The 13,500-nt window shown below is 43.9% G+C and overlaps 1 protein-coding gene across 1 annotated transcript in view; it reads right to left on the bottom strand.

The window, feature by feature from the left end:
- Window positions 1-13,500, bottom strand: part of med13a (mediator complex subunit 13a) — a 77,438-nt gene that overhangs the window by 15,709 nt on the left and 48,229 nt on the right. The window contains exons 6-14 of the mRNA XM_020085754.2: window positions 13,260-13,454; window positions 12,962-13,124; window positions 11,263-11,373; window positions 8,386-9,126; window positions 6,849-7,065; window positions 3,117-3,147; window positions 2,570-2,691; window positions 2,062-2,152; window positions 583-794 (exon numbers count right to left, since the gene is read on the bottom strand). Coding sequence (XP_019941313.2) covers window positions 583-794; window positions 2,062-2,152; window positions 2,570-2,691; window positions 3,117-3,147; window positions 6,849-7,065; window positions 8,386-9,126; window positions 11,263-11,373; window positions 12,962-13,124; window positions 13,260-13,454 — 1,883 coding nt within the window. The remainder of the gene's footprint in view (window positions 1-582; window positions 795-2,061; window positions 2,153-2,569; window positions 2,692-3,116; window positions 3,148-6,848; window positions 7,066-8,385; window positions 9,127-11,262; window positions 11,374-12,961; window positions 13,125-13,259; window positions 13,455-13,500) is intronic.

The following is a 13,500-nucleotide window of genomic DNA, read 5'->3' as shown; positions in this document are numbered from 1 at the left end:
AGCTAATACTTTTTGGCACTTTATACAAGCAGCAAAGCCGCTGAGAACATCTTCACCACTGATTAATTTTGTATTGATGTGATCCATTTTGATGTTCGCTGTCCGTAGTCACAGGTATTAGAGCATGGGTGAATTGGTTAAAAGGTGATGTTGTGGCTTTCACAAAAAAACAAATCCTTGAAGCTGACCAGGATTCATATAAACCGATTTAGATGTTAAAAACCCACGCAAAACTGTTTTGTTTCAAATTCTGCAGAGAAATAAATCAATAAATATCCTAATAATAATTTTTATCTGTGTCCATAACCGTGAACTTACATAAATATATGCACGGCTCTTTTATGGATTACCCATTAGTTACACGCCTTGCAGGACTCTAGGCACTTGAGCTGGGAAGATGCTTGCTGACATGTGGAATGAGCCCTGGATTACAGATCTGAAGCGCAGTCTCTGCTCATGCGGCCTATCTGAAAATGGCTCGGCTTATGACATCTGTTGGTTCTGGCAATAAATTCCACCTGTTGGTTCAGTCAGTTGTAATAGACACTGCTACGATACCCGACGGATTTAGTCCGAACCCACCTTGATCTCAGATGGCTTAGGGCTGCAGAAGCTTTCCTCCACCTCAATCTTAAAGTGGCCTCCCAGTGATGAGGTGCCATCCAAGGAGGTCATGCCTTGGTGGGGATCCATGCTGCCGTACTCCTTGCTGCACATGTTCATGGGTGAGTAGCCCATAATGTGCTGCTCCAGCGAGGGAGGTGTGGGAAACATCTGGTGCAGGTCTGCTGAGCCTGGGCGGAGAAAGGAACGATATTAGAATATGTGGGATCACGATTACAATGTGTTCGTAGAGGTAAAAGGAATGTTAAAGTCTAATTGAACACTGCTGCCTATAGTTTACAGCTTATACTGCCGAACATGCTAATAAGATACATTTAATTATATTTTGTTCCCACAATTGTAATAACCCTAAATCTGACACTTTGCAACCCAAGCCATTTCTTAATTATGTACATGATGCTGATGATTCTACCATGTGAGGAGAATAAGTTTATTATGACAACTACTGCCAACATGCTTTCTGATGAATGTTCCATTGTTCTGCAGCCAAATATGACAAGCAGTTGTTGTTACAGGCAGCTACCATGCTCCACAGCTGAAAACGTTTTCAACACGCTTGAAGCCCAACAAGCTTCTCACCCACAACTGGTGAAATGATAACATGGTTTGTCTTTGCACGTTCACGACTATTTTTTCACTGCATATTACTAAGAATTTAGAGAATTCCCATGAACTATTTATTCAAAAGCTGGAGAGTTTTCTTTTTGAACTGCTTTTGTTTACATAAAGACAGCGTTTCTGAAACTTTCTCCAACATACTCGTTCATATTTATTAGTCATTCAGAGTAACTAGGGTAGCAACACACTAAAATAGGTAAAAGAAAAAAAAAAAGGGCCAGCATACGATAGCATCAGAAGACTCATCCTCATCATCTATCCCCCTCTGGGGTCAGGGCACAGTTTGTGAATCATTGACATTAGTTGAATCAACCTCAGAATGAAAAGCCTCTAGCAAATATATACACAGAGAAAATGGAGGGAATATGTAGTCTCACACTTTTAGTAATATTTCAAGGAAACAATTCATGGTAAAAGAGCAGAGTCTGTGAATTATTCGTTCATAAAACTAATGGAGAAACTGTTAATATGAGAGCAATTCACCTCACAGTAAAATCTACTGAACAGTGTCATTAAATTGTCTTTACTTCTACATTAGTGTCCCTGAGCTCAAACATAACAATAAAAACCACCGAAAGAACTGTTTATAGTTGTGTTCAAATCAACACATTAAGACACGTCACTTTAAGGAAACACTCACACATAGAGCACAAGACAGCAGCTACAGAGTGATCACTGATGCACTGTCAAGTTACAGCCATATTCTTCACCACTAGGTGGAAAAGGCAAACATGAGCATCAGTGATGCTTGTGTAGTAAAAGCCTTAATTGTATTGAGTGGATTAAAGGAGATGATGACATGAGTGTAGAGATACATACTGATGCAGGATACAGGGTCCAAAGTGGATGCCTTTGGTTCCTTGTTGCCGAATTTGTCATCGGTTCCATTCACCGGTCGCCGAGAACCAGGCTGTGAACAAAAAAGTAAATTTTATAGCACCTGACAATTTTGGTAACTCAAAATGTCAGTTAATAATACTGCTCTGAATTTACTCCTGTTATATTTCTAACACCCGTGGGGCCTGAAGTCAGTATAACGTACAACGTCTTGTTGGAGGAACTGCTGTGAGAGTTGTCAGCAAATGATGGGCAGAGTAGAGACAGCTCTGGCACATGAATGCCAGTGAGAGTACACACACACACACACACACACACACACACACACACACACACACACACACACACACACACACACACACACACACACACACACACACACACACACACACACACACACACACACACACACACACACACACACACACAGTGCCAGGCTACCCTGCGTAATGAAATATTGGCAGCTGCGTGAGCCAAGGTCTCTGCTCACCGCCAGATCGTCTTCGTCCGAGTTGAATAGGTTGTCCAGGTCGTTGATGGACACCACCAGGTCTGTCTCATGGATGAGGCTGGTGGGAGCAATGCGGTTGTGAGCAGCCGCCCGCTGAGCATCTATCAACACATATATACAGGTAATGTTAAATCAGACGTCCAACTGTTAATATGCACAAGTAGATTCCTGTTTTGAAAAAATGATTGTCAATGCTATTGGACTTCAACAGACTTCAAGTCACTGGATTCAATGAAGCCAGGACATAAGATTTATTAAAATGTATGTGTTACAACAAATCTGTTAAAATGATAAAAAGAAAGTTCTTTATTCAGTGAAGGAATGTTTTTCCTTAAGACACAGTGTAAGTGACAAGTTATATTCAATGTTCTGTGTCTTTGGATCTCAATGACCACATGGTATTTTGACTGTACTGTCACTGTCTAGATTCTCTAAGAGTGGGATACTGCGTGTTTGTGTAATAGCAGTGAAGTCACAGGAGAAAAAAAAACTAAAGCAGCTGTTATGAAGTGAATACACTCCTTACCGTCTGATGGACCTGATCCTCCATCTTCACCCTGTGGGAGAAGAGAAAGATGAGAAGGTCAGAAAGGAAGACACCACACCTACTGAATGAACGCAACCAGTTCAATAAACACTGCTCAATCCAGACAGATAAACTGTTTATTAAAAGACAATCCCATGTTGATAAAGCATTTCAAGTTGTTAATAAAAGCCCCATGGCTGGATGACCTGTTTAATTGCTGTGTTAAAATCTTCTAACTTTTAACTGTGATTAAGAATATGGAAATAAATAAAGTTAATTTGCTGGACTAAATTTATGACAGAACCACTGATCAAAACAAAAGCAAAAAATGAGATGAAAGAAATAGCAGTATAATGCAGATCAAATTGGACAGAATACTGGATAAAAGACAGAGGTCTCCTTCTGCTGTGGCAAATGAGATTTCCAGTGTGGATCACTGTGAAATCATGATCCAAGGAATGGACTCTTACACTCCCACCCAGACATCAATATCTGGATGGGCTGACCTTCTGTACATGTACGTGCATGTGTGTGTGTCTGTGTGTGTGTGTGTGTGTGTGTGTGTGAGCTCTTATGACAAGTTGTGTACACTATGTTCTGAGCAGTTGTAGCTGTGGAACAGGAATGTTATGTTTTGGTCATTGATTTCATTGCGCTCCAGGGCTTTTCTCTGTGTAACGCAGGATTTAATCTGTCTCCCTTAAAGGACCAATCTAGAGCACAGCACAACATCCGCACCAAGGCCACAATCTATAAGTGGTAATGACGCCTTAACCCTTATCAATAACCTGGCCTTGGGTGGGGAAGTGTGTATAGTGTCTTTACATATTGCAAGGGGCTTCTTCAACTCCAAGGCTGCCTGCATGAGATCATCCCTTCGTTTCTCTCTCCCATCTCATATTTAAGAATTTCCATGCATATACCTTAAACTAAACTGAATATTTTTGCACAACTTCTGTGCAATGGTATGGTGATCAGATGATAGTCCTTATAAGCACATGTATTGTGTGGCCTGCAGCAGAGTCAGTAACTATCCAGCTTGAGGAGGTAAAAGTCGGATGATTGGAAGGTGCTCGCAAACGGTTTGTTTTCAGCCGATAGTGAACAACAAACAATGAAGACTTAAAATCTTATTAAGCTTCCAAGGTGAGGAAGTTGTACTGGTGTCTCAGTCTTTTATTTTCTTAGAATAAATAAATCTAAGAAAGGAAAATGTGACATGGATGTCCCTTGTTAATTTTTCACATCAGTCAGGTTAGACTTTAAGTGTCATACAGCAACGAAGAATGACAACCATTCTTGAGAAAAATCACTCAAACACAACAAGGGAATCCACATGTCCATGGTGCTCACACACCCCCACACACACTAATAGCAGACAGACAGTGGTAGGGCTCCATTGCACAGGCTGCTCTTTGGGGACTCTACACTCCACTGAGAGTTGCCTTCATCCTTACATCCCGACACAGACCGGAGGCATGCAGCGAGGTCTTCACCAGACAGAAGGGAGGAAAATATTTGAGTGCAGTTTTTCAGCTTAACGGTTCAGTGAGTCAGGTTTGTTGCTGTGGTTCGAACTCCAGGCTCCGTGAAGCCCCCTATAAACATTCAGACCAAGGCACACACACATAAACGCATCGCACGCTAGGGGCAACCCACGGTTAACAGGTGGCCCCCGTCTGGAACCAGAGCCGACACACTGCCGAATACAGTGAGAAGGCGAAGGAGGGAGAGGACAGATCGGATAGAAAAGGGAAATTGGACAAGCTAACTACTTGGTGTTCCTCTGGCTTCATCTAACAATGGGGATTCAGGGCTTCCTGCTCATTTAGTTTTGGGCAGTGAATGCGGATGTATGCGGAAAGCGGTCACACTGTTATTTTTAGTGCAGTATTGCTGTGGATGCTGATAGCCTATTTTCTACATGGCCTGTTCCCTGATGTTGGAGTCGGCCCTCTTGTCCTGATTTCACCCTGGGTAACTAGTGAAGAAGGTATGGATCAAGTGGTTTCCCTCAATCTTTTTTGCATTACATGCAGTGGGGTGTGGCTGCAAACCAGACTGAAAGCAGCCAACTTGGAAAAGGCACTGGGGCGTGGCTCAATTTTAAGCAGAGTGGAGTACTTTACAATGATGGTAAAGTTTCGGTATGGCATGTCTTTCAGGTTAACTAACCACAGTGTATTTGTACTTAATTTCCATAAAGCTGGAGGACTGTGAGAGACAGCTTCAAACAAAAGAATGGTCAAAATTAAAGCGACACAGGCTGAAACACCCCAACTCTTACTGCAGTGTGTGGGTTCAGCAACAAAAATACTGATTCCAACATTTCCCACAATGACACTATTGCTGGTTAGGAACATCCTGTGTTTAAATGTTCAGGTCTCAGCACATTCACAGATTATCATGATGATATCATTAGGGTTATTTTTTTTCTTTAACTTTAAAAAAACTTCCCTCCATAGCAAACAGCTGTTTTCAGGGGCCATGCAGTTTCCTTGTGATGTGTGACGATACATTCGGTGGAGTAAACATTGAAGTTTAACAAAACCAGCATAACAAGTGGCAGCAGAGCTGTATCATTTTCCAAACATAATATGAGCTACACTGCTAGATGATTAATCTGAGCTGCATTACGAGGCTTAAAACTAGTGTGATAATCTACCATTAATTAGTGTGTTTTTGGTTGTAAGTGTGAATTCTTCTTAAATTTAACGATTTTTTTTTTAAGATTAGAGTAAAAGGTCACACACAAACAATTGTATGATAATTTTAAGCGTATGGGTGCAATAAAAGAACCGAGTATTGTTAAGTAAAACAGGTGTAGCACTGTGAAGCATTGGGGTGGAACATTGATAAAAAGATGCTGTTAAAAGTGTGAAATTATGTTTATACAGATAAGTGTATAAATAATGTGTTGGTACCCTCAACGTTAAATCTTGGAAACATTCTTGCATATTCTTTATGAGTTCAAATTTCACAGTGCTGCATAATGATGATGATTTGGGATGTTTGGAGCTGTTTTTTAGCCTTTTGTGGTTGAAACCATTTTTCTTTAGTGACTCACTCTGCTTCACCTGCACTCTTCCTGCTGGCACTGTGCCCCAAATCCAAGCAGTTCTGACTGAGACACAACCGATGATGAGCGTGCACGCTGCAGGGAGAGTGCAGGTATAGGCAGGGGGGAAACCAACTGAGCCAGTGAAGAAGAAAGAGTACTGATTTGAGCTACAATAGCTGATGCAATACCTTGCTTGTGGTACGAGGGAAATTCTATACTAGGTGAATGTGGCCTGACCATTGCAGGCTACTCTAAACTCGTTACCAGGTCAACACAGTTTAAACTTGAAGTTGCACACCAAGAATAAGAAACAAACCCTGCAGTGACCGATGCATGACCTGACACACTGACCCCCTCCTCACCTTCAGCTGTCACATGAGGGTAATCCCTGAACAGAGAGGGGCGTGACCAAATCATGTGTTTATGTGCCCAACTGAGAAAGTTGATAGCACCAGTGCAACCAGTGGTGAAGTTAATCTGATGCCCTGAAGTGTTTGCTATTCATCTGTGTCCCATACCATTTCTTAATAATGCACAGAGGATGAAATATAATATCTGTACTATGCCCTTACATTTTCTCTTGTGTGTAGCGGATACACTTGTCCCAGGCAACCGAGCTAAACGTGAGGTGGTCCTGGACAAATCAAAGCATTCCTCACTCCTCCACTTACCTTATGTTTCTTGCCTGGCTCACGCTCTCCGCCAGCCTTATCCTTCTTGTTGGAGAATGTGAACTTGACATCACCTTCCTCGAAGGCATAGGGGTCCACCTCCGGCTCGTGATCTCCGTCAGTTATGGCAGCAGATAAGTACTGGTTTCTCCTGGCTCGATACATCTGAACACGCTCCTCTGACACCTTCAGTGGCCATTTGGATGTGGACATGATTCTGGGAAGAGCGCAATGGAGAGAGATCAGAACAATTTACAATTAGGTACCACCTCCTCATTCTTAATGTGAATGGCAAGAGCTACATTTTACCAACCTGATAAATTGGTAATAAAAGTTACACATTAAAAAGAAAAACAACTTAAAGTGATTTTCTGTTCTATTTGGACCTGATGCTGCCTGATATCATATGTCAGTGATGCTTGCATTGTTATCTGCACTAACAGAAATGGCAGAGATCGCAAACAAATCTGACAGCTTTCCTGCAACACAACTGATGCATCACGTTCGTTGTCAGACAATCTCGTCTCTGGCAGACTGATGGAAACATGGTGACTGCTGCACTGACTGCTCAAACTCTTATAGACACATTTATCACCTGTTGCTGTGACACGGCATCAAAATCTCTTTACGTCGCTACGACTGCGCCCCTCTTGTTCCTCATAGGTGAAAGAACATGGAGGGAGGGAAAAGAAGAGAACCGCTGGCTGCACGGAGACAGAGGAGGGACTGACCCAGCTTAAGTGTTATCTCCCCCCTTCGCTGCCTCCTACATTTCTCTGTACTTCTGTCCTCTCGTCATGCCTGTCCGGCTCTGATGTGAGATGATGGTGTGCAGTGGCCTGGGCCACAGATTAGAAGCCATTCAAGAGCTGTGGCCATGGGGATTACAGCTCACTAGAACTGTCCATACAAGTGACTGGCATCTTGGGATTCCATAACCTTGATGATAATTCCCACTACGGCCACCCTACGGCCCGCTGGTCGCCCTGTGTGTCTTCACATTGGACAGCCCCCACCCTCTTATTCTGTCAATCTGTGATCTGCTACCTTGCTACCAGCTTCGTGTTGGTGCAGGTCTCTCTTCAGTACCTGCCAAACTGATCGCCAGCAGCCAGCATGTCTCAATAGCGGATGTTTATCTTCGTCTAAATCTACCATTACTCTTCCTATCTCCTAGCTCCCATGTTTGTGTGTGTGTGTTTCTGTGTTGGGATAAATGAGTAATGCTGGCCCTGCATATTGGAAATGTATGAAGTCAAAAGGGCACATAGCAAGAGATTAACATGCTGTGTGCAGCTTAGCACTATACTGAATATTCTGCAGCTGAGGGATGAGGGGTGGGATGAGTTGGGGGAACTGGGAGAGAGAAAGATAGAATGAGAAAGAGCAACACGGTGGGTTTGCATCATTACACTTTCCAAACAATTTTCCTGGACTAGAGAAAGTGCTGCAAAGTGGCCTCAGGGACTTTCTGTAATAGGGGTAATAGGGAGGGAAAGGGTGGAAGCGAAAATATTAGCTGGCGAATGTCACTCACTCTGTGACTGACACCAGGTTGTCCTGTGACGCTGATGCCTCGTCCCTCAGCTTGTCCCCCGGCAGCAGTGGTGTGGGCACCTCGGCTTCTTTCCTACGTGGTAGGTTGAATAACCGCCATGGCGCGTGAGAGCTGTCCTCCAGGTTGACCGCTGCTCCCACGTACACGGTGGGCTCAGGGGGGTCAGAGTATACTCCAGAATGGGGTTGATGCGAGTGGAAGTGCTGATTCAGACCCTCTGAACCTCCGAGCTCCTCGCCGCCACCCTTCACCCTGACTAGACAAGGCTCCGGCGGTGGCTGATAAAAGTGTTGGCTGTTGGGGGTTGAAGGGTTCTTCATGCCCTCCCCCGACTCCTCGCTGCGCTCACAGGGGTGGGGGCTAAGTGGTGGGGGTTGGGGGGAGTTGGCCTGTTCTGATGGTCCCGCGCTGCCCCCCCCACTGTGTAGCTGGTGGGCTTTTTGGATGCCAGACACATCTGCAGAGCGAATACTAGGAAACCTTCCTCCATCCTGGCTCCTCATTGCCAACCTTTGCCCTGCAGTTGTCTCAGTCTCTAGTGAGGTCTCGTCGCTGGTCAGGCTGCGATGATGGAAGGGTGTTTGGGGTCTTTTCTGCTGCTTGTCACCTTTCTCAGGCTTCTCTCCTCCAGCTTTGTGCTTGGTCGGAGTCTGGGAAGGCTGACCTGCTGACTGAGCTTGGCCTGGGGTGCTGCCTGTTCGCTGCTTCACCGATTTATATCTGCAGGGAAATACAGTGAAACAATGTTGTTAAATGACAGCAGAGATAACCTTTCAAACCATATTACACACCCGGGCTTAACAATTAATGGAAATGGAACTGAAATCGCAATATGGCCACGTGCACTATCCAAACCAAAGGTTAATTGTGTCCGAAAATACAATCATAAATTAAGCTGCTAAAAAAATGCCTCTGCTTACAAATCATATTCTCCAGACGTAAGGGAACATGCATGTTTGGTACAGACGACGCCGAAGATTCTCCGGTCAGACACGTTCACAACGACAAAGAAATCTCGATAGAGCGTTCAGGTGAGGGGTGGTGCTGCATTCAAACACAGGAGGTAACGTATTAATTACACTGCGGAGATCAGTTTTAGTTTACAGCACATCACCTCATTACACCAAACGCTGTGTACATACATGGCTCCTCTTTTTCTTCCTGAGATATTTCTTTTTGATTTGTATTGTTGTATTTTTTCATTTTTGAATAGGTCACATGCTAGAAACGTCATCAACACACTCACGCAATCACAGAGAACCTTCTGTTGTATTCTCACATGGGCTAACTTGGATGTTAACAAGAGTTTTTACTAGGGGGCTGGCGGGAGCAGATCCTGCGAATATCCGCAGCTACTGACTTGGACATTTGCGAGATTATCTGGAGTTCAGCGCATGTCTGAAAACAGCCCTAATAAATCCTACATCATTAAACATAAGTCAAACTAAAGTCTTCCATAGACCAACCTGTTTCCACACTGAAGGGTGAGTTTGTCATTGTATCTTGCAAATTTGCAAGAATGGCAATTTTAGAACAAAGAAACTAAAGAATAGGCCATGCTGGCCCGTTCTGTAACCATCCACGCGGCTGACAGCCAACCAAAACATTCTTGCTCACCTTCCCTCACTACACTGAAAAACTCATCTACACCACTGTGCACACACAGCAGAGTCTCTCAAGTCAGCCTCAGTGTTTCTTAAGCCTCTCTGTGTTGGGTCACCACTCAGACTACTATTTGGATACAAATGAGGGAATTGTTTAAGAAGCTGTGTCTTTGTAATGGCTGGGGTGTGCACATGTCCTGACTATTAGATGTCTAACTAAGCAGAGACATGGAAGGCTTCCACCTACTAAACAAAGCTAATGGCCATTCAAACTGGCAAAGAGAGGAGCTTCCCTGTTTCTGTGTCACCAAAGTGCTGGGTGGCTTCAACAAATGAACGTGCTCCAGCTGACTGGCCCATTCCACTTTGCTCTCGCCTGTGGTCCAAGTCTGCTCTCCCCTCCCTGGGCAAGTGTTTCAGGGATTTACATTTTAAGCAGTGGCCCACCACTGTACAAGGTGTACACAACATCATAGGGTTGCAATCAAATGACTTTGCAGAGGGCAAGAGATCCAGGGGGTGGAGACGCATGGTGACACATGGCCGAGGTGAGAAGGCCACACTAAGTCAGATAGATTTTTATTATCTATGGATATCCATCTCAACTGGTGTGCAATGTGCAGGAATCACCCGGGTATAAGAAAACTGAGTCGGACTATAGCTGCAGCCTGCTCTCAGTAGAGGATAGCCAAGCACCCCCCTACTCAGTAGTGTACCTGTCAAGTTTCTACCATGTACTGTTGAGTGACGTCCAGAAAGTGTCTAAAGAGTCACACAAGACAACTTAATGTCCCGCATATCGTGGACCGTTGTTGCAGGGCGTAGTTATTTAAACATACACACACATTAATGAGTTCAACATGTTCTGAGCTCATGGTTGTTAACAGTAAGAGCATGCAACACATGCTCTTTTTACTACCACAGTATCCTTTAAGTGCTCTATTAGAGGTTAATTTATTCTTTCTCCCTTTAAATTATCCCCATCAGTGCAGAAATAAAAATGTCTCACTTATAGAAACCCAAAGTGCAGCAGAGGTTTTTTTTGCCTTGGCATGGCTGTCACTTTATAAAAACTGATAAATAAAAAATATGAAGTATAATATTTTATATATAATAGAATATGCTGACAGTGGCCCTGTGCGCCTGTATTCAGAGCTCCACACACTCTGTATAACCTGGACATGTCTCTGAGCTCACATACTACATGAGCTATACCTGCACACACTGTACCTCCGCGCGGGAAGTGACTGACCTCGAGCAGCTACAGTACGACCTCTGCGAAGGCTCCACAAAATCCCAGGCTCCCACTTTCTCCGTCAGCTCCTCCTCACAGGTACCGTTGGTTGCAGCTGAGAACTTCCGCCTGGGGAGAAAAACAACACTGTGAAACAAATTTTCTGAGGGAGAATTGTGACTGGAATCTAATCACTTCCTCTGCTATTTTTCATCCGGTGTTACTCATGTGAAGAGAGACCCTTGCTTTTTTTTTTTTTTCAAGTTTTGTAACACAAATCCTCAAGGGGCACTGCTGTATCTCATGTTTCTTTGCTATTCAGTGGTGATTGGTAAAAGCTTTGTGCTGAGGCTAATTTCACAGTCTTGCTCGGAGCAATAATATTTTGGCTGACAAGCCAACAGCTAACTACAGCCGACATTCTGTGCTTGGTCAAGGGGCAACAGATCCCAGGGTGCTCCCAATGTGTCAGATTCACTGATGCTGAATAAAACAAAAGACCAAGGGACAATACTGCAAGCTAAATCTTACTTTAATTACTTGTGATCGGCATTTCCATCTCGTTTTATTGAAAGATTTTTCACTGGTGAAATGCAATGAAATACAGGAGAAAATGGTTTGACATTTAAGACATAAAAGCATTGCTAACTGTATATGGCAGATTTGGAGTTGAAAGGTGCTGGGAAACAAAACATTGAAGGGCAACAGTGCTGTTGGGAACATCAGTCAGCGGGAGAGGCTTTTCAGTTTTGACCAGCTTAACTTTAAATGTGGAACACAGAAACCTGTGATCACACATTAGTCAAGGTTTAAAAAATACTGAATCTGGCCAATGCAGAGCTGAAGTACAAGGCTTAGATGAGCAGTTTTAAAATGAAAATGATATTCTCAACTTTTCGAGTACTTAACTACTTGAACACTGCCACACAAGCGTGCTCCTCTTTTCTCTGCCTGTTAAGCCTACGTCTCATAAAAGTGCTCATAAAATAAAATAACGTTAGTGGAGGAGCATTAGCAGAGAAAACAGCTCATCCTGTCAGCCTCTCCTGAATGCGATGATAGAGCCGAGAAGTTGAGTGATCTTTTTTTTTTTTTTTTTGCACTGAAGTTTTTCTATTGTGTATTTAATGAAAAGAAAATATTACAACCAAAACAGGCGCCTGAAGGAACACCGGCGTGCGGAGTGCGAACAGTTTACTGCACAAAGCCTCACTCCATCCGATCAAATGCTTTTTGGGCACCCAATGAGAAAACTGCAATATGAAAGCTTTAATCACAATTTGTTGACGATTTTGTTGATGAACACAACTCATGCAAGAAGATAGATGAGGACACACATTTATCTGGCTTGGTTTGGCATCTTATTAGTTTGATTGAGTGCTTCAATTACATAAACAACACCCCCGCCATAATATCTCCAACTCACAACCATCAACGGTGACAATTATAACAGATAGGGTGTTGGAGGGGAAACACTTTTTTGGAGTTTGCCCAGGCCCATGGAGACCAAACAGGGAACTCATGCCAGGAGACAACCTGAACAACAAATTATTATTCCGTCCACGCTTGCAAACATGAAAGCAAGAACATGGCAGCACTGTGCCATTTGTGAATTGATTTTGATACCAAATGACCAATCGCAGCGCAAAACTCATATTTTGAATCTGCCCTGATATCAAACACGACCTTGTGCTGCTTCCTCGACACAGTAACTTACTTGTTCTGGGCTCGGTTGATATTGCACTCTTGCCATACACGCTCCACCACCTGTGTGGCTAGTCGGCGTGGAACTTTTCCTCCATGGTGACTTGTTCTGTCCACGCTGAACACATCAGATGACGAGGGCATACTAACCCACTTCTTGGCCGAGTGAGAGTCCACTAGAGAGGGAGAGGGCAAGGTCAACGGACCACTTGACAAAAAATGATCAATTCAATGGTATAGATCATTCTAAGAGCAACCCATGACAATCATTGTTCTTCAGTGATATAAACCCACACAATGTGTACCACTACCTGTCTGCGTCTCCTCGGGCGATGTGGGAGGGGTGAGGGTCACCAAAGAAATGGCGGGCTCTCGCTGGGAAGCAGGCACTTGGTGGCCACCCGAGTAGACGGTAGTGCATTGGGAGGACCCCACAGGGGCCACAACAGGGATGTCTGACTGGGGCACCAGAACCAGGCAGGCTGGGTACACCATCCGCACACCACCTGTACACACGCAGAAAGAAAACAAACAGGTTCAACCAAAGCATCC

Source organism: Paralichthys olivaceus, chromosome 15 (assembly GCF_024713975.1).
Source record: "Paralichthys olivaceus isolate ysfri-2021 chromosome 15, ASM2471397v2, whole genome shotgun sequence".
Taxonomy (NCBI): domain Eukaryota; kingdom Metazoa; phylum Chordata; class Actinopteri; order Pleuronectiformes; family Paralichthyidae; genus Paralichthys; species Paralichthys olivaceus.
This window is presented reverse-complemented; position numbering and strand designations above follow the sequence as displayed.